We start from the raw sequence: 21,834 nt of genomic DNA, 5'->3' as shown, positions 1-21,834 counted from the left end.
GGTAGGTAGAGGTGAAGAAAATGGTACTCCTTTGCATACCCAGAGAAGATCCTTCCACTAAGTTAATAATGAGAGAGGATTTCTCGGCAGACCTGCACCCTTGTGACAATGTAATGTCTGTTGAGTAGATATAACAATTTCCCAATTTAACAATCCCTGCATGCAGAACAGGTAAAGGCAAGCGTGCTGGGGCCATATGTCCAAGAAGTCTGAAACAGACTTTTCTCCAGTGTTTGAGGGTAAGCTGGCAGCTGTTGATTCTGAAGCCTAATGTGATGAAAAGTTGCAAGATCTGATGGATGGAGTCATTTACCTGCTTTGCTGATCTTCCTTGAATGAACCAATCATTAGTGTACAGGAATACCCATAGGCGTGAGAACTAGGAGTGTAGGGAGTGCTGCAGCACCCCCAGATTTTACTGCAAAAAGTTTGCTGGTGCTGTCAGAAAGAAATTAGCATCATTTTGCCATTCTTGAGAATCCCAGAGCTGTGCTGCACCCGTGTGGTGTGAGCGGTAATTGCACTTTTTTCACATTGCTTTTGTACACAAAGGGTTCACAGTTTTCTTAGCTGGCTTTCAGCACCCCCACTATAAAATGTGTTCCAGCACCACAGGGAATACCTGGATCCCCTGATTTCTCAGGTGAGCAGCCATTACTGCCAAGCACTTGGTGAAAACACTTGGAGTGGTTGCTAGACGGAAGGGCAGGACTCTGTACTGATAGTGAAAATTTCCCACTTGGAATCTCGGTGAACTGTGAAAATATGTGCTTTGCAGGTTGAGAGCTGAAAACCAGTCATGAGGAGAGGCTAGGGATACCATCCTGAACTTGAAATGGTGGGTGAAGGCACCGAGCCATCTAAGTCCAGGAACGGATGCCAGCCCCCTTTCTTCTCCAGGACTGGAAAATAATGTGAATGTAATCCCCAAGGAACTTAACTAGGGTCCCAAGGTTCTGTGTGCTTGTAACTCAGGGAGAGACATGCTAGCCCTGGGAGGAAGGGGAAACCCCAGGGCAGATTCACAGTCTGCTAGGCAACAAAGAGGGTTTCAGAGTTCAGAGTGTGGGGGGGAACCCTGACAAAGGTCTGACCTCCTGTATAGTACAGGACACTAACACCACTTGCCATCCCCAAACCAAGCCCAGCAACCAGAATTAGACCAAAGTATTACAGGCCTCAGGAGATTAAAATATTGTGTATGTCACAGGCAGAGAAAAAGCTGTTAGAAACCTGTTCGGTAACTGTTGTTCTTTGAGATGTGTTGCACATGTCCACTCCAGTTCAGGTGTGTGCGTGCCAGTGTCCTGAACCCAGAGATGTTTTCCCCCAGTGAGATGGGACATGTGCCCTCCATATGCTCATGTTGCTAGCCGAGGGTATAAAGGGATGGAGCTGCCTCAGTCTGTTAGACCTGCAGCAGGAGTCTCCCTACAAGATATGGGAGCAGGCAGATACTGGACACAGTGTTGGTATATATCCACAAATACTCTTTATTGCTTACAAAATAAACCACTCACTCCACATTCATAAAATTACCATGGAAATTACCACATCTGAGGTGGAAGCTGTGCATTTACATTTCTTTTTAAAGCAGATTAGTAAATCTGTAATTGCACTAACATTTCACCTCAGTTCAAACCTGACCTAGGTCACAAATGAGTTTTGGATTCTTAATATGATCCCTGGAAATGTGTTCATCTCACACAACAATGCAAAGCTGTGTATAAGAAAACAACTTAAAGTTCCTAATGTGCTCAAATTGGGAGGACTGGATAATCTGCATCCCAGAATATCAAAAGAACTGTCACGTGAGATAGATTGATCAAAAATCCTTACTCCTAGACTTGCAATAGCCAATGGACATTAAGTAGTAATTCTAACTACACTAAGGCCTGGTCTACACTACGAGTTTAGATCGAATTTAGCAACATTAAATTGAATTAAGCCTGGACATGTCCACACGACGAAGCCCTTTTTTTCAACTTAAAGGGCCCTTTAAACCGGTTTCTTTACTCCACCTCCGACGAGGGGATTAGCACTGAAATCGACCTTTGCGGGTCAGATTTGGGGTAGTGTGGACGGAATTCGACGTTATTGGCCTCCGGGAGCTATCCCACAGTGCTTCATTGTGATCGCTCTGGACAGTACTCTCAACTCAGATGCACTGACCAGGTAGATAGGAAAAGCCCCGCGAACTTTTGAATTTCATTTCCTGTTTGCCCAGCATGGAGAGCACAGGTGACCATGCAGAGCTCATCAGCACAGGTAACCATGCTGGAGTCCCAAGATCACAAAAGAGCTCCAGCATGGACTGAACGGGAGGTACGGGATCTGCTCGCCATATGGGGAGACGAATCAGTGCTAACTGAACTCTGTAGCAGTAAACGAAATGGCAAAATATTAGAAAAAGTCTCAAAGGCCATGAAGGACAGAGGCCATAACAGGGACGCACAGCAGTGCCATGTGAAAATTAAGGAGCTAAGGCAAGCCTACCACAAAGCCAGAGAGGCAAACGGAAGGTCCGGGGCAGAGCCGCAAACATGCCGCTTCTATGCGGAGCTGCATGCCATGCTAGGGGGTGCAGCCACCACTACCCCAACCCTGTGCTTTGACTCCATCAATGGAGAATCACGAAACAGGGAAGCGGGTTCGGGGTATGAGGAAGATGATGATGAAGACAATGAAGATAGCTCACAGCAAGGAAGCAGAGAAACTGGTTTCCCCAACAGCCAGGATATGTTTATCACCCTGGACCTAGAACCAGTAACCCCCGAACTCACCCAAGGCGTGCTCCCAGACCCTGAGGGCACACCGGGGACCTCTGGTGAGTGTACTTTTGTAAATATTACACATGGTTCAAAAGCAAGCGTGTTTAATGATTAATGATTAATTTGCCTTGGCAATCGCGGCCAGTACAGCTACTGGAGAAGTCTGTTAACGTGTATGGGGATGGAGTGGAAATCCTCCAGGGACATCTCCAGAAAGCTCTCCTTTATGTACTCCCAAAACTTTGCAAAAAGTTTCTGGGGAGGGCTGCCTTATCCCATCCGCCATGGTAGGACACTTTACCACGCCAGGCCAGTAGCACGTAGTCTGGAATCATTGCATAACAAAGCATGGCAGTGTATGGTCCCGGTGTTTGCTGGCATGCGGACAACATCCATTCCTTATCTCTCTTTGTTATCCTCAGGAAAGTGATATCATTCACGGTCACCTGGTTGAAATGGGGTGATTTTATTAAGGGGACATTCAGAGGTGCCCGTTCCTGCTCGGCTGAACAGAAATGTTCCCTGCTGTTAGCCACGGGGGGAGGGGTGAAGTGATCATCCCCGAGAATTGTGTGTGTGTGTGGGGGGGGGGGGGGTAGTTGGGTTTGTGCTGCATGTTAACCCGGAAACCGCAGCCCCTCCTTTTACATTGCAAATCCATTTTAAATGGCCAACCCAATGGGTGCTTGGTATGGGAAATGAGGGCGCTGCTGTTTGAAACCATTCCCACATGTTATGAAGATTAAAAAAGCCAAAAGACTGTGGCTTACCATGGCTGCCTGCAAGCCGAATTCTGTTGCCTAGCACTGCGTGAGTGATCTCTCACACCAAACCGCAGGCCCTCAATATAAGAGGAAAAATGCGACCTTGTAACGAAAGCACATGTGCCGTGTAATGTGAACAGCAAAATGTAACATGAAAGAGTGTACCCATTGTTCTCTAAAATGTGTCTTTTTTAACCACCTCTCCCTTCTCCTCCACCAGTTGCAAATGCTTCTCTTTCGCAGAGGCTAGTGAAGATTAGAAGGAGAAAACTGCGGACTCGGGATAATATGTTCTCGGAGCTCCAGATGTCCTTCCACGCTGACAGAGCACAGCAGAATGCGTGGAGGCAGTCAATGTCAGAGTGCAAAAAAGCACAATATGAACGAGAGAAGAGGTGGCAGGCTGAATCGCGGGCTGAAGAGAGCAAGTGACGGGCTGAAGAGGATAGGTGGTGTCCACTTGCTGACAGAAGGCAAGAGTCAATGCTCCGGCTGCTGGAGCATCAAACTGAAATGCTCCAGTGTATGGTTGAGCTGCAGGAAAGGCAGCAGGAGCAGAGACCACCACTACAGCCCCGGTGTAACCAACAGCCCTCCTCCCCAAGTTCCATAGCCTCCTCACCGAGATGCCCAAGAACACGGTGGGGGGGCTTCCGGCCACCCAACCACTCCACCCCATATGATTGCCCAAGCATCAGAAGGCTAGCCTTCAATAAGTGTTAAAGTTTTAAAGTTTTAAACTGCAGTGTGTCCTTTTCCTTCCCTCCTCCCCCACCCCTCCTGGGATACCTTGGCAGTTATCCCCCTAGTTGTGTGATGAATTAATAAAGAATGCATGAATGTGAAGTAACAATGACTTTATTGCCTCTGCAAGCGGTGCTCGAAGGGGGGAGGGTAGGGTGGTTAGTTTACAGGGAAGTAGAGTGAACCGGGGCCGGGGGGAAGGGTTCATCAAGGAGAAACAAACAGAAGTTTCACACCCTAGCCTGGCCAGTCACAAAACTGGTTTTCAAAGCTTCTCTGATGCGCACCGCACCCTGCTGTAGTCTTCTAACTGCCCTGGTGTCTGGCTGCGCGTAATCAGCAGCCAGGCGATTTGCCTCAACCTCCCACCCCACCATAAATGTCTCCCCCTTACTCTCACAGATATTGTGGAGCGCACAGCAAGCAGCAATAACAATTGGAATATTGGCTTTCCTGAGGTCTATGAGTCAGTAAACTGCACCTGCGCGCTTTTAAACGTCCAAATGCACATTCTATCACCATTCTGCACTTCCTCAGCCTATAGATGAACAGGTCCTGACTACTGTCCATGCTGCCTGTGTATGGCTTCATGAGCCATGGCATTAAGGGGTAGGCTGGGTCCCCAAGGATAACGATAGGCATTTCAACATCCCCAACGGTTATTTTCTGGTCCGGGAAGAAAGTCCCTTCGTCCACCTTTTGAAACAGACCAGAGTTCGTGAAGACGCAAGCATCATGTACCTTTCCCGGCCATCCCACGTTGATGTTAGTGAAACGTCCTTTGTGATCCACCAGGGCTTGCAGCAGCATTGAAAAGTACCCCTTGCAGTTTATGTACTCGGTGGCTTGATGCTCCGGTGACAAGCTAGGGATATGGGTTCCGTCTATCGCCCCACCACAGTTTGGGAATCCCATTGCAGCAAAGCCATCCACTATCACCTGCACGTTTCCCAGAGTCACTACCCTTGATATCAGCAGGTCTTTGCTTGCGTTGGCTACTTGGATCACAGCAGCCCCCACAGTAGATTTGCCCACTCCAAATTGATTCCCGACTGACGGGTAGCTGTCTGGCGTTGCAAGCTTCCACAGGACTATCGCCACTCGCTTCTCAACTGTGAGGGCTGCTCTCATCCTGGTATCTGGCACTTCAGGGCAGGGGAAAGCAAGTCACAAAGTTCCATGTAAGTGCCCTTACGCATGCGAAAGTTTCGCAGCCACTGGGAATCGTCCCACACCTGCAACACGATGCGGTCCCACCAGTCTGTGCTTGTTTCCCGGGCCCAGAATCGGCGTTCCACAGCATGAACCTGCCCCAGTAACACCATGATTTGCACATTGCTGGGGCCTGTACTTTGTGAGAGGTCTATGTCCTTGTCAATTTCCTCATCACTCTCGTCACCGCGCTGCAATCGCCTCCTCACCTGGCTTTGCTTTGGCATGTTCTGGCTCTGCATATTCTCCAGGACAATGCACGGGGTGTTCATAGTGCTCATAATTGCCGCGATGATCTGAGCAGGCTCCATGATCCCAGTGCTATGGCGTCTGGGCTGAAAAAAGGCGCAAAACTATTGTCTGACGGAGGGGGGGAGGGAGGGAGGGGCAAGTGCTGACATGGCTTACAGGGAATTAAAATCAACAAAGGTGGCTGTACATTAGGGAGAAACACAAACAACTGTCACACAGAATGCCCTCCCCCAAAGATTGAACTCAAAACCCTGGGTTAGGAGGCCGTTGATATTGAACTATGGACTGAGGACCTTTCAAGCTTTTGAAAGTTACCAGAAAGACTTTACAAGCCAGCAGTCTATAACATCACTGCTACAAACCTGATATAACAACACTGTGATTATTGTATGTATATGATCTCTTAACCCTTTAACTCTTTTTTATTAATAAACCTTTAGATTTAGTTACTAAAGGATTGGTAGCAGAGTGATTATTGGGATATTCACCTGGCTAAGTGGCTGATCTCTTGTGATTAAATTGGTTTTCAGTAATCACTCATCATAGAGCCCAGTGTCTGTGTGGTGAGATAAGCGCTAGAATGCCTAAGGAGACTGTATTTTGACTTCTTGTTAACCAATTTGGTGAGACAGAAATTTACTTTGGTCACTGGGTTACATAAGAACATAAGAAAGGCCGTACCGGGTCAGACCAAAGGTCCATCTAGCCCAGTATCCTGTCTACCGACAGTGGCCAATGTCAGGTGCCCCAGAGGGAGTGAACCTAACAGGCAATGATCAAGTGATCTCTCTCCTGCCATCCATCTCCACCCTCTGATAGACAGAGGCTAGGGACACCATTCCTTACCCATCCTGGCTAATAGCCATTAATGGACATAACCACCATGAATTTATCCAGTTCTCTTTTAAACTCTGTTATAGTCCTAGCCTTCATAACCTCCTCAGTTAAAGAGTTCCACAAGTTGACTGTGCGCTGTGTGAAAAAGAACTTCCTTTTATTTGTTTTAAACCTGCTGCCTATTAATTTCATTTGATGACCCCTAGTTCTTGTATTATGGGAATAAGTAAATAACTTTTCCTTATCCACTTTCTTCACATCACTCATGATTTTATATACCTCTATCATATCCCCCCTTAGTCTCCTCTTTTTCAAGCTGAAGAGTCCTAGCCTCTTTAATCTCTCCTCATATGGGACCCGTTCCAAACCCTTAATCATTTTAGTTGCCCTTTTCTGAACCTTTTCTAGTGCCAGTATATCTTTTTTGAGATGAGGAGACCACATCTGTACGCAGTATTCGAGATAAGGGTGTACCATCGATTTATATAAGGGCAATAATATATTCTCAGTCTTATTCTCTATCCCCTTTTTAATGATTCCTAACATCCTGTTTGCTTTTTTGACCGCCTCTGCACACTGCGTGTTAATATGTCTAATAATAGAATAACCACCAGTTTAGAGTGATTCTGCTCTATTTCTCAGCTGTTTGTTCTGAATCTGATATTCTCAGCTGTGACCCACTGAGGCACAGTGACACGTATGTTTTCCTGAACAGGAGACATAAATTAAAATTGGTAAACAGAGAGAAATAGTGGGATTTAATCTGGATTTAAGGTTTCATTGATTTGCCTCTTTCAACGAAGGTCCTTGAATCCCTTCTTTTGAGTAACTGATTGAAATAGTTTCTTTGATTTCATAGGACCTAGTTAAGATTATTCACCTTTGCCCATTTATAACCTGTTATGTTATCCATGATAACTCAAAATGGGCTCATCTGCTCTTAAACAAAAGTATTTTGCCCATCTTTAAACTGTTTTATTATCTATGATGCACTAAGACAAGGCTCACTACCAATTTGGGGGAATAAGGTACTTTGGCCCCCTTCCAAGGGTAGACCAACTCTGAAAAGATGTAATCTCTGTCAAAAGCTCTCCATAGAGAGACATATGGACAAGACTGTACCTGAAGTAACCATTGTTTATTGTTTGTGTTCTGTTTTGGTTTTATTTTTTTTCCCTTTCCTTAACAATAGTCATAGTTAATAATTATGATTATTTTGCTTGTCTTTAGTTGTGGTATCTGCTAAGGCCTGGCAAAGAACCTCATATGCCTAAACAATGGGAGTCATGTCCCTGCACTGGCATTAAAAGAGACATTTATTAAGATTTGGCCTATTATTTTGTATGACTCAAGACTATGAAATTTTAGGCATTTTAAAGATGAAATTACTTGGTGCTCAACAACTTGGAACAGTCCTTTGTACTCCACATGCACCCCAGAATGGACTATATGTGGACAATCACTGGAAGAATTGGGGAGATATGGGAATTCAGTGAATTTATAAAAACTGGAAAGTAATAACCAGTTAAAAGGAATGGGTGACTACTAGGACTGAGGGATTTAGGCTTATGGTAAGATGGAGAAATGCTACATAAGGAAAAAGAAAAATTCAAGGGGTTTGGGTAGGAACTCCCTTGAAGGTAGGTAGGAAAAAAGTGCATCACCTTCTTTATACTACTCTTTTGCCTCTGGTGTCTATTTTGGGCCAGATTCTGATGTACTATTCATCATGAAGGAGTGTCTTATCTCCACAAGATCCCACTGATCCATTTGTAAAGTAAGGTGCTACTTGTGTAGCCCAAGGGGCTAGTTTTAGCATTTATTTTATTTGGAAGTAATGCAAGGAACCTACAGGCCTGTAACCTATAGCATAAGACTTGCAACCTGTGAACTGTGGCACAGATAAATGTCCTAACGGTCACCCCTAAGTTTTGGAGAACTGGAAATAGAGTGTGTAAGGGGGAATTTTGTCCATAACGACACCAGCCAACGACAGGAACACGAGCTAACACTGGCTTTTGGACAGAGCATCTGCAGATATCTGACCACAAGAGTGCCATAGCAATGAACGGATGTATATGATAATAAGTGGAGATCATTACTATACTAACCAATAGGAGAAGGGCACCTTAACACTAGTAGGGTGAAGGAATACAAATAAAGAAGAGGGGAGAAACCCCTATTGAATATGCATTAGACGTAGTGGCATCAGTGTAATATATTATAAGAGTTGCATTCAAGCCTGTGTGTGGGAGAAGAGAGAGGTGTAGCCCTTGGGAGGTGCTAGGATGATGGCCACTGGAGGTAATGAGGACGATGATGGTGAAGGGAAAGATAATGGTTAACATTTTCAGGTTGTTCTGCCAGGGATGGTGTGAATATATGGATGATCAGATGTACATTCTTTATTATCTCTATCCACTTTACTGGGTTCGAGTGTTTGACTTTGCTAAATGTATTAATAAACTATTTGTGGGAAACAGAACAGGGGGGCCTTATTTTTGACAGCCAGAACTGTAAATTTGAAGGCCCCGAAATAAACCCTCCAACAGAGATCTGTTATGCTGACTGCCCTTACACAGAGCAGTACAGGCCTAAGCCTGAACAACACGGTTCTCTGCCAAACTCGGTCAAGGGTAATGGCCAGAGGAAGGGGGGGGGGGGGGAGGGGGACACAGAACAATGCTAAAGGTTACAACAGAAACTGCTTTAGCAATATAATAACCGCAAGTTTATGAAACCGCTGGAAAAATAGAATATCCGCTTACATTAAGAAATTGCCTTTGCAAAGAGTTAATCATTCTTGCAGTTGCAGCTATCTGCAAAGTTTTCCAATTCCAGCTATCTGCAAAATTAGCCAATCATAGATCTTCTTTTAGCGTCCCCTCATAAACCCCCCTTAACCCTTCACCGAACCCCCCCGGAAATTAACATGTGCCTTGCCGAGAAATATACTCAAACTGGTGCCAAGTACCACTCCTGGGGAAAACCACCAAACGCCCCTCTACCCAAATAAACACCCAACTCTTGGGAAATAATGAGGAGGGTAGAGGGGGGGGGCTGACCCCAATCCCAATTTCTTAACTCATGACGTATTGTTTGTACTTTCCTTGTGGTTTAATGAAATAAAAACCTGCCTGCAAGCGGTCCTCAGGGTGTCAGTCTTCGGACTGCACCCCAGTGCACTGGTATGCATGTCAATAAACTGGCCTCAGGCTTGAGTCTTTGAACTAAAATCACTGCGTGGGTGTCTTTGACCACGACAATTTGGGGGCTCGTCCAGGATCACTCGACGTCCCACCGGACCGGAGGACCGTGGACCGCTTCCACACCGATCCCAGGCACCAGGTAAGAGACCCTTGTCTCTATTTGGGCTTCGGTGCGGAGCTGCCCATAGGCTCTGGGTTCAGGTAAGGACGCGCTATGATCTGAACCTTTTGAGGCTAGACTCATTTGCCTGACACCTGTTTGTTTTGTGTGTGTCCGTTCTGTAACTTGTCTGTTTAAATTCTTGCATCATGCTGCGCTATCTCTATCATTGTTTACTTAGGCTATAAGCTGGGGGGGGGGGAGGGCGTAGGGGACTGTCTGTTTTGTGGTGTGTACATGAGGGTCTTAGACCCAATGGTTTCCTGGGACAGCCTCGGTGAAATTACTGGGACATCCGTCTGGCAGTTAAACACTTTTAGAATGCCAGCCCAGTATAAAAACAAGTTTCGGATGACAGGAGATTATTCAGGCAGGAACAGAGTCTGAATAGGCTGGGTAATCTCTCCGGGACATAAAGGAAACCATCACTGACTCCAAAACTGAGTGGCTCAAGGACTAGAGGTAAACAACTAAGAGGGAGGCATTTAATGCCTTCTCCCTATGTCTGGGCATAGCTCACTATCCTATTAAGGGAAAGGCTGTGCACGGACAGCCTAAGAAAGTGTAAATTGAGGTTTCTGATCTCGATAAGAACAAGAAGTATGTGGGAAAGGACACTGGCTGGGATTCAGCTTGTAGCCAAATGCAGGATTTCTTTAACGGTCTCTTAGCAGAAATGCGAGGCGATGTCCTAGGTCAGCGATGGCCCAAAACCCTTACCACTACTGTGGGAGTGCCACCCGAGCTGTGGAAGTGGAGACATACCTGGACATTGTCACAATGGAGCTGTGACTCCGTCGCATGTACCTTCCAAGCTTCGGGGCCTATTAATGGCACCTGGGCTCCAGTGCAAATTGCTTGTGCCTGGGCCATGGGCAAACTGTCTATGGGACTGGGTCATCAATCGGCCCACCCCACGGACCTAGCCGTTTCATCAGCACTCCCCATGATTTCACTGTGCAACACGTCTGGGTGGGAATCAGAACCTTGTGGTTCTTTTGGCCCTTGGAACCCTCACAGTTGTCCTGCCTCTGCAAGCTGCATCCCGGGGAAGTACTCAATGTCTTAAATATGGCCTGTTGGGAAGGGGAAGCAATAGGGAAAGACTCAGAAGGAAAATTGTTATTTAATAAAAAAGATGGGTGCGCCCTGCCATCCAGTCCCCAACTCCCTCTTCCTTCCCACCTTAACTTATCCACTGCACAAGGTAGCCGTTTCATCACCTGGCCTGGTACGCCCCAAATCTATGTGTCCCATCACCCAATCATCCCCCTTACTTTTGATTGGACTTCCCTCATCTCTAACCGTTTCTTAAACTTAACCTCTCTATTTTCCTTCCTCTCTAACATGTCTTACCTTCAAATCCAAATCCATGTAATAGAAATCGAATATAATAAGACAGCCAAAGCATTTCAGGCTGTTTCCCACAACAGTGCGTATTTTATCTCTAAAAGAAATCACCCAACTCACACCCAGCCTCCTCACTTCCTCAGTCTTAAAAATTCTGGTGCACTGGTATGCATGATCACTGCGTGGGTGTCTTTGACCACAACATATTGTAGAAGGGTTCCTACAGTGTGAGTGTTGCAACTGTGCACATCGGAGCTCACAACTATAGCGTAATTTTAATAATACTGGGCCTGATCTTGGGACAAGAACCTGTCAAATCTCAGAGTGATAACTGAGAATTCTTAAGTAATCAATATAATTAATACATAATCTATGGATCAGGCTACATTTGGTAATAAGGATATCAGAGTAAAGATATCAGAATCAGGCCTTTTGAGTGTTATATAAGAAATGACTTCCAGCTCCTTTCAAGGGCCGCTCCAACTGACCACATTGCTGTAGCATAGCCTGGACGTGACAGCTGCATGGACCACATTAGAATACAGGTTACAGGTTCCTGGCTTTAGAGTTAAAAACAGGCTAAAATATAAAGGTCTTAGTTTTTCACAGCACTTACTACTGGCAGTCGGAGGGGGTCCACTGTCAACACTTCCTCCAAAGCCTTTTAATTTACAATCTGGAGGGGCCCAACCAAAATCACAATGGCAGTTTTTCTTACTGTTGCACAGCTGAAATAGAATAAGGGTATAAATAACATGAACCAGATGAGCAATTTGATGAAAATACGGCCTTTCTGAGCTCTTTGTATAGTCTAATTGCCCTGTACTCTATGGCATCATACTAAATGAAAGACAGAATGGTAGTTTCTTAGCTGATACTTTAAGTTTCTCCAACTCCCTTGATAGGAGCACCAAGATAACTAGTTATCCAGAGTCTCCATTTTTGGAGGGAGGAGTTAATTTCCTGACTTTGGTTTATTAGTGTGCAATCTTATCATCTAGTGACCAAAAGATCTAAAAATGGAACCAATTTCTCTAACCACTTAAATCAGTTCTCCTTTAGTTTACATTCTATAGGGCTATATTTTGGAGCTGAAAGACAAAATGTAATGGAATCACTGCATACCCACTCTGGTAGGTATCACCAAGCCTTTGAAAATAGAGTACATGATAGAGCAAACTTCCCCTCAGATGAGAAAATCCAATGTTTAGAATTATTAATCTATTATAAAAGACATTTTAAAGTTATTGAAACCCTTAGTGAAATCACGTGTCAAGCCTCAAGAAGAAAGATAGGAAGCAAGAAAGCAACAACAGATTGCATATGGCAGAGTTGGTTTCTTCCTTCTCTCTGGCCTGTACTATAAAAAGTAGAGATCTGGACATTCTTATCTTGGAGGAGTATGTTTTACCCTCTGTAACGGGGTTGGGACTCACTACCTGGCACCGCCAACTGGTTGTCTCTGGGAATTAGCTCTGTCCAGTGGAGCGCCCCCTCCTGGTGGTGTCCCGTCCGTCGTCAGTAGCAGAGTAGTGTGGCCCAACGGCCAGAGTTCATATAACTTCCCTCAGTAGCAAGGTAGTGTGGCCTAACGGCCAGAGGCATAGGGGGACCCGGGCCCTCCCTCTCCACCTGGTCCCGACCCAGGGCTCTCCTAATGGCGGGGTTCCCCTTGCCGTTGGCTTGGCGTGGATCCGGCCGCAGTATGTCGATCGTCAGTGTTGCTCTAATGTGGCTGGTCCCTAAAGTTCCCCTGGGTCACTTCCTACCCTCAATGTCGTGGTCTCCTCCGGAGACATGGGTCCGTTCCCCTCTGGCGGGTTCTCCGTCTGAAATGCAGGGTGCGGGCCAGCTAGGCTGGCTCCTGGAGCCTGGAGCGTGGGCTGTCCCTCCTCAGGAGCTGGCGGTGTGCATCCTTCTCCTCCGGTGGTCAGCCCCAACTGAGCAGCTCTGCAGGCTTTTATACCTAGCCTCCAGATGGAGCATGCCCAGCAGGGCTTCCAGGGCGGGGCTTCCTCTGCCAGGAAGGAAGGGTTAACCCCTGCTGCGTCAGTGCGGGGCCAGTCTGCCTCGTCACATATCCCCCCCTTTAAACCCATGGCTGGGGCCAGTGGTCCCTGGGGCTCTTCTTCCCCCTCCCCTTCCCCAAGGCGGGAAAAGAAGTCCGCATTCCTATGGGCCTTCCCCAGCCGGTGTGATACTTGGAAGGAGTAGGGTTGGAGAGACTGGTACCAGCGCATGATCCTGTATTTATTTCCTTCATGCTATTGATCCATCTGAGGGGTGTGTGATCCATCACCAGGGAGAAAGTGTTCCCTAACAGGTAATACCTCAGTGCATCAATCGCCCATTTAACTGCCAGTGCCTCCTGCTCTATGGTGGAATACCGTGTCTCTCGGGGGAACAGCTTACGACTTAGATATAAGATGGGATGCTCTTCTCCCTCCTCCTCTTGGGACAATACGACTCCCAGCCCTACCTCAGAGGGGTCGGTCTGGAGAATAAAGGGCTTTGCGAAATTTGGCTGTCTCAGTACCGGCTCCTGGATTAAGTGATCACGCAGGGCACCGAAAGCTTCTTCACAGGCTGTTGACCACTGGATCTTCTTGGGCTGGGAGCTTCTCATCAGGTCTGTGAGGAGGGCCGCAAGTGTGGCAAAGTTGGGCACAAACCATTGGAAGTATCCGGCTAGCCCTAGGAACTGCCGAACTTGTCTTTTCGTTGTAGGCATGGGGTAGCTCTTCAAGGCCTCGACTTTGTCCACCAATGGGCGGAGTCTTCCCTGACCCACTGTATAGCCTAGGTATGTCACTTCCCATTGGCCCCAGTGGTATTTGGCCGGGTTTGCAGTGAGGTCGGCCTTACCCAGGGCACGCAGCACGTCAGTGAGATGTTGGAGATGTTCCTCCCAACTAGCACTGTAGACAACGATGTTGTCGATGTATGCTGCAGTGTACAACCCATGGGGACTCAGCACTTGATTCATAAGTCGCTGAAAGGTGGCCGCGGCCCCATGTAACCCAAAAGGCATCATCGTAAATTGGAAGAGGCCAAAGGGTGTGGGAAAAGCTGTCTTTTCTTTAGAGATGGGTGTCAGAGGATCTGCCAATATCCCTTGGTCAGATCCAGGGTAGAGATGAATTCGGCCTTCCCCAATCATTCCAGCAACTCATCCACCCGTGGCATGGGGTAGGCATCAAAATGGGAGATTGCGTTTACCTTGCGAAAGTTGATGCAGAATTGGACTGTCCCATCTGGTTTGGGGACTAGGACTATAGGGCTCCGCCATTCATTTCTTGATTCTTCCACGACTCCCAGTGCCAACATCATCTCGAGCTCTTTTCTCACTGTTTCCCACAGCTTCCTAGGAAGGGGCTGGTGGTTCTCCTTCACTTTGTTGCCAGGGAGGGTAGCGATGTGGTGGCTGGTCAATGTAGTCTTTCCCGGCTGTGTTGATAGGACTGTGGGGAAAGCTGCTACCAACTGGCGTAACTGCTCCTGCTGTATCGGGTTGAGTTCCGGGCTTATTGCTTCCGTCCCTGGTTCCTCCGGTTTCCCCGCCAAGGGCCCCAACTCAGGTTCGGGAGGGTACGGAGTGATCAGCATGCCCTCCCGGTCTCTCCAGGCCTTGAGGAGGTTCACATGGTATACCTTCGTGTCTCTCCTTTGTCCCGACATCCGGACCTCACAGTCAACGGGCCCTATTCGCTTAGTCACCTCGAAGGGGCCTTGCCACTTTGCTAGTAGCTTGGAGTCGGAGGAACGTAACAAGAGAACTCGGTCCCCCGGCTCGAAGCTTCTCATCCTGGCCCCTTTATTGTATTGAGCTTCTTGATTGCATTGGGCCCTCCCCAGGTTCTCACATGCCAAGGTGCCTAACTTGCGGAGCCGTTCTCGGAGATGGAGGATGTATTAGATAGATCCTCGGACCGGGGTCTCTTGTTCTTCCCATGTTTCTTTCAAGAGGTCTAAGATCCCCCGGGGTCTCCTCCCATAGAGGAGTTTGAATGGGGAGAAGCCTGTTGATGCCTGTGGTACCTCTCTTATGGCAAAGAGGAGTGCAGGCAGAAGTTTATCTGAGTGCCGGGACTCATCTTCCACAAACTTCCTCAGCATGGACTTCAGGGTACCATTGAACCTCTCGATTAACCCGTCTGTCTGTGGGTGATAAACTGAGGTCTTCAGTGCGTGAATATTTAGCAGCCAGCACAATTCTGCCATCAGTTTAGAAGTTACGTTGGTCCCCTGGTCCGTCAACATCTCTCAGGGCAGCCCGACCAGGGCAAAGATATGCAGGAGCTCAGTGGCGATGATGGGCACCCTGGCGGCCCGGAGGGGCACGGCCTCCGGGTATCTTGTGGCATAGTCAACCCCCACCAGGATATATTTATGTCCAGAGCTACTCCTGTCCAAGGGCCCCACCAAGTCCAGGCCAATCTGCTTGAACAGTGTTCCGACCACCGGCAGAGGCACGAGGGGTACTTTCGGGACCCCTTTCAGGCCGGCCTTCTGGCACTCGGGGCATGAGGCGCAGTAGTCCTGCACTTCCTGATGGATACCAGGCCAGAACCACCTCTGGCCACCCTTTGTAGGGTTTTCTCCCACCCTAGATGTCCCGCCCAGGGTATGGAATGGGCCAAGTGGAGCAGGTCCAGCTGGAACCGCCGTGGGACCAACAGCTGGTGTAGTTCTTCCTGCCTTTGGGGTTCCTGGACCAACCAATAGAGTAGGTCATTATGGATCTCGAAGCGGGGTCCTTGCGGTGGGCGTCCGGGTGGGTCTTCTGCTCCCAGGCCCAATCGAGGGTGGTGTCCCCCCTTTGCTCTTCTAGAAAATTGGCGTTAATCTCCAGCCATCTCTGGCCCTCCTCTGTCCGGGTTTCCGTGTGGGGTCGGCCCTCTTAGTCTACACCACGATTCCCCGAAAGACCCTCTAGGAGGTTGTCCGGCGGGGTTTGGCCTAAGAGTCCTGGTTTTTTGGCTTGGCCACCTCTTGCCTTCACCAGTATGACACTCCACTCTTGTAGGAGTGTGGCAAAGCCTGGCCAATCATGTCCCAGGATCACCGGGTAAGCTAATTTTGGGGCCACCCCCACTAGGCACCGCCCTCCCTGCCGTGCTGTCTTGAGCTGTACCCAGACAGTGAGGAGGGCTTCACGTCACCATGGATACACTGCAGGTGTATGGGGGCCCCCACGGGCCCGGTGGGTTCTACCAGCCCTGCCCGGATGATGGTCTGGCTACATCTGGAGTCTACCAATGCCATGATGGGTATCCCATCCACTTTCACTGGTACAAGAATCTTGCCCGGTCCCCACCTCCAGGCCTGCTGACCCACGGTCCAAACCTGCGCGTAATTACAGTCCATATATGGACAGTCCCTCCGGAAGTGCCCTATCTGTCCACACTTATAACACCTCTCCCTCTTACTTCCTTCAGGTGGGGCGTTCTGGGGGACACTCTGCAGGGCACGCTGCCTCCCTGGCAAATTGCCTACGCTTCGCGTGAGTTTCCCTCCTGGAGGCCCCCTTGCGATACGGAGTGGTGTGGTTGCTGAGGGCGGACATGGGGGTTCCCCCCGTCCCCCTTTCGGGGTCCCAGTGCTGGGGCCGCATTCCGTTCCCCCTGCGTCCCCCCTTTGGAGGCAATCTTCTGTTCTCCCTCGGCAGCCAGGTAATCCTCCATCAGTGAGGTTGCTTCTGCGAGGGTCTTCGGGCGGTGCCGTTGCACCCATTCCTTCCCTCCAGTAGGGAGAATCTCCAAGAACTGCTCCAAAGCCACCGTCTTGGCTACTTGGACACTCGTCTGGTATTCTGGCTCGAGCCACCTCCAGCAGAGGTCGCAAATGCGCTGTGCCACAACTCGAGGCCTAGCCCCTGGCGCATATCTCTCTCGTTGGAGCCGCTGGCAGTAGGTCTCGGGGCTAATCCCAGTTTGAATCAAAATGGCCACCTTGACCTTGGACTAGTCCTGCGCCTCCTGCGGGTTGAGGTTGTGATATGCGGCCTGTGCCAGGCCTGTCAGGTAGGGGGCTAGAATAGTGGCCCAATGCGCGTTGGGCCACTGGACAGCGGTTGCCACCCGCTCAAATGTTACCAGAAAGGCCTCGGGATCATCCCCCAGCCCCATCTTTGTTAGGCATACTGGCAATCCTCCGAGACCATCACCCGTGCTGCCACCGGCTGTGCCTAGGGGCGGACCCGGTGCATGCCCTATCAGCGTAGCCATCTGCTGAAACAGTCATTCCTGACTGGCGTGTTGTTGGGCGTTCAGCTCCCGGATCAGCTGTTGCTTCTGTTCGTGTTGCTGCGCCGCTTGCAGCTGTTGTTGGGCTGCCAGCTGTTGGAGCAACTGGGTTTGCTGCTGCTGCTGTTGCACAGTCTGCTGCTGTTGGTTCTCCAGGAGCCATTTCAGAATTTTTTCCGGTTCCATCATGGATCTCTGGGTCCTTACTTCAGGCCCTGATCACTGCCTGCATTCTCCACCACGTGTAATGGGGTTGGGACTCACCACCTGGCGCCGCCAACTGGTTGTCTCTGGGAATTAGCTCTGTCCAGTGGAGCACCCCTGCCTGGTGGTGTCCCATCCGTCATCTCGCCCTCAGTAACAGGGTAGTGTGGCCCAACGGCCAGAGTCCATATAACTCCCCTCAGTAGCAGGGTAGTGTGGCCTAATGGCCAGGGGCATAGGAGGACCCGGGCCCTACCTCTCCACTGGGTCCCGACCCAGGGCTCTCCTAATGGTGGGGTTCCCCTTGGTGTTGGCTTGGCGGGGATCCGGCCGCAGTATGCCGATCGTCAGTGTTGCTCTAATGTAGCTGGTCCCTAAAGATCCCCTGGATCACTTCCTACCCTCAATGTTGCGGTCTCCTCCGAAGACATGGTTTCCGGTCCGTTCCCCTCTGGCGGGTCCTCTGTTTGAGATGCAGGGTGCGGGCCAGCTAGGCTGGCTCCTGGAGCTTGGAGCGTGGGCTGTCCCTCCTCAGGAGCTGGCAGTGTGCATCCTTCTCCTCCGGTGGTCAGCCCCAACTGAGCAGCTTTGCAGGCTTTTATACCTAGCCTCCAGTTGGAGCATGCCCAGCAGGGCTTCCGGGGCGGGGCTTCCTCTGCCAGGAAGGAAGGCTTAACCCCTGCTGCGCCCGTGCGGGACCGGTCTGTCCCGTCACACTCTCATACCCAGGGGAAGCTGGTTGTATTAACCTGTAAGCCTTGAACATGTGGTGCTAGGAATGCAATTTGAAAAGCAGGTGTTGGCTCATTGGCTGACGTAAAGTAGAGAAGAAGCCATTGGATTATAAAACAGATTTTCTACTTCTAGAAGTAAATCGAGGTGAGGACACAGTGCTCGTTATTATAATTTAAAGGACAGAGGAAGGGTGGGCTCCCATTGTGTTAGTTGATGCACAAATATGTGATAAATGACAGTTTCTGCCAAAAAAGCATGGTTAGAAGTTGGTTCAGCTCAGGTTAATGCTCAGTAGTCCAGTGTCCTCAGGTCTCGCCAGAAATCAGCCAGATGGTTTTTATACTGTAGAACTATGTTTTAAGAAACATTCTTAGTAAATATTTTTTGTTACTAGAATTTCATGCACCACATTTATTTTTTCTAAGGTTTCTCAATTAAAAACTCTCCATTCCCTTTAATCAGGACAGCTGAATAATCTGGGTCCTCTTTTCTTCAGGGTGTTAAAGAAGAGAGTGATTGTCCCATTTTCAGGCTCCAATCCACACACAAAATCCTCTCCCCTCCATTTGGGCAGAAGCCGTGCTTCTTCCCAGGAGCACCTGCTTCCTACTGAACCCCTTAATCTCTTATGGCTGCCTCTGTCAGTACCATTCAGCTAGCTAATGTGCGACAGCCCTCACATCTTCTTCTCTAGCCTGGTACTTAAGGTGATCTTTACAGGCTGGGCTCTTACACTCAGCCCACTGAAGAGTTTAACTGCCTCACAGTGCAGCTAAGACTAGGGCATGTACATCTTGGGCTTCTTGTTCCAGCTTCCCATTTGTGTGTGTTTGATTTAAATAGTAATTGCATCTGTGATCTGCATAGATCACCTTACAGACGGGCGTCTGACTGCTAGACACCAACTCCTGAGAATGTCGGCTGCTCAGGCTGAACATTGTCTAACTGGTTGGTGGGTAAGTAATGGTCTGACTGTCTCATGTTGCTTTTTTAATGAGCTTCACGGTTCCTTTAGTAGCTACTACAGGAGCTCTCCTTTATCACAAGCTGTAGAGACTTAGATTTTTTTGGAGCCAGAGGATCAGGGTTCTAGTCCCAGCTCTCCAAGCCTTATAGTTATGTCTAGTAAGTATCCTATCTAGTCTGTGTTATGCTGGGACTTTGGACAGTTTACCAGGAATCCCAGTGACTGTACTGCCATTGAAGTGATATTTAAAACTTTGCTGCAGTGATATACATAGATATTGCATTTCACTGGAATTTGAGGGCAAGTTAAGTCATGCTGTTTCTCAGTTATTTCAAATCCTTTTGGAATGAATGACAATGTTCATCTCTTCCTGATTCCTCCCATTAATTTTGGTGTGTAAACTAAGCTACTACCTACAAATAACAGCCCTTCATCCTGCAGAGCAAATTTCTCCTTTAAAGTTAGCACAGAATAGACTTAGGCTATGTCTACACTATGAATCTTACAGCTGTACCATTTCAACTGTGCCAATGTAAGGTCTCCTGTGTAGCTGTTCTTTGCCAGCAGGAGAGAGATCTTCTGCCAGCATAATTAAACCACCCCTATGAGCGGAATTAGCTATGTCAGCAGGAGAGGTCTTTAGTTAACCGATATTTGCAAGCCTCAAACCCCTCTGTGAGGAATATGGGTTTTACTGTATCCATTAGTAAACCAAGAAATCCCAGGGGATAATGATGGTTGAAAATGTTTTTTGTTTTTTTTAATCACTTTCTGTGGTCCTGGAGATTATAATCTCTGATGTCAGATGGAGACATCAGCTCAATTTTTGGCTGAGCAAAGTGAAGGGTCCAACACTCAACTACACAGTATTTCTCGTCCTTCCTCTCTCTGTGTGTGCAGAGCCGGTTCTAGGATTTTTGCTGCCCCAAGCAAAAACAATTTTGGCCGCCCCCCACCCCGGTTTTTTTCTTACCCCACCCCCGGCCCTGCCTCAACTCCGCCCCTTCCCCAAATCCCCAGCCCTGCCTCCTCCCCCCAGGCTCTCAAGCCTAGGAGGGAGGGAGGGAGAGGGAGAAGCAGTGTGTGTGCCGCGGCCACTCGGGGTCTCCCCCTCCCTCCCAGGCTCTCAAACCTGGGAGGGAGGGGGAGCAGCGGTGCGCAAATCAGCTGTTTCGCGCGCCGCGGCCGCTCGGGATCTCCCCCTCCCACCCGGGTTTGAGAGCCTGGGAGGGAGGGCGAGCAGCAGCGCGCGAGCGGCAGCAGCGGAGGTGAGTTAGGGCGGCCAGGGCACATTTTAGGGGCGGTATGGCCCGCGCCAGAATGCCGCCCCTAAAAATGTGCCGCCCCAATGAGCCGGCCCTATGTGTGTGCAGCCTCCCCAAAGTCTGTTCCATGGTTGTTGTTGGGGAAACAGATCCTTCAGGGAAAGGGGGAGAAGAAAGAGCCCCTGCCACAGGTGGAGTGGGGGGAGGAAAGGCACAGCATGGGGGGGTAATACAGAGCCCCTGGTATGAGGGAAGGACAGGGGGGTTGTAGGGACTTCCTAAAATAGAAGTGGATTGGAAGGTGGTGCATAGGGATCTTATAGAGAGAAATGGAGGATTTGAACCAGCAGATTCTTGCTTGGACCAGGGGGTTTGCCAGATAATCATTAACATACTAATACTTAAAAAGGGGTGTATGATTATTTCGTTTTTCCCCATCGGTTTTTCTTTCTTCTCGTGACAGTTTCTGGAGCTGTTTTTCCCTAGCTACTTGTAGGAATACAGACTTGGTGAACTACAGTTTTAAATTGAATTTGAATGTTAGTGCAAGTGACAGGCCAAAAGCTTGTGACCAAACACAATGAGAAGAAAAGAGGCTGAAATGAGAAGAAAGGATGTTTGTGTTAAATTTATAGTGACCCTGGAAATAACAGTATTATCTTATTTAAGGTTTCGGTTCAGATGCAGTAAATAATTCTTTAAAAATAAAGAAAACATCATTAACTGGGTACCAGGTGCAGTAAATTATTGATTACATATACTGATTTATTAAAAAGAACTGCTTAATCCAGGAGCTGGGAAGGTATCACCCAAGTCTGATCCTATTGTGCATATTTGGGCATGACTTATAACTATATTTTGTTGCTAAAAATATAAATGTGTATATGCTGGTATTTGTATTTTGAATGTAATCAAACACCAACTGACCTTTAGACTAATAAAGGAATACCTGAATAGAAGCTAAATTATGGTGAACGTTAGTAAATGTATTAGAAAAATTATTTCCAATAGTATTGCTTCAGCATCTCAGTCTTCTATAGTGTCACCACACCTTTCTCTCCTTTCTTAGAATGAATTGTATCTAGCTTATATAGGTCTAAAACTCTCTCGTACCCATCA

General features: G+C 48.3%; 1 protein-coding gene across 1 annotated transcript in view; it reads right to left on the bottom strand.

Annotated features, from left to right (window-relative positions):
• Positions 1-8,816: 8,816 nt before the first annotated feature.
• The window catches only part of LOC128842975 (disintegrin and metalloproteinase domain-containing protein 20-like), a 189,397-nt gene continuing 176,379 nt past the window's right edge, over positions 8,817-21,834 (bottom strand). The window contains exons 18-19 of the mRNA XM_054039427.1: positions 11,916-12,027; positions 8,817-8,878 (exon numbers count right to left, since the gene is read on the bottom strand). Coding sequence (XP_053895402.1) covers positions 8,817-8,878; positions 11,916-12,027 — 174 coding nt within the window. The remainder of the gene's footprint in view (positions 8,879-11,915; positions 12,028-21,834) is intronic.

Source organism: Malaclemys terrapin, chromosome 1 (assembly GCF_027887155.1).
Source record: "Malaclemys terrapin pileata isolate rMalTer1 chromosome 1, rMalTer1.hap1, whole genome shotgun sequence".
NCBI lineage: Eukaryota > Metazoa > Chordata > Testudines > Emydidae > Malaclemys > Malaclemys terrapin.
Note: the sequence above shows the minus strand (reverse complement) of the source record. Positions and strands in the feature narration are given on the sequence as shown.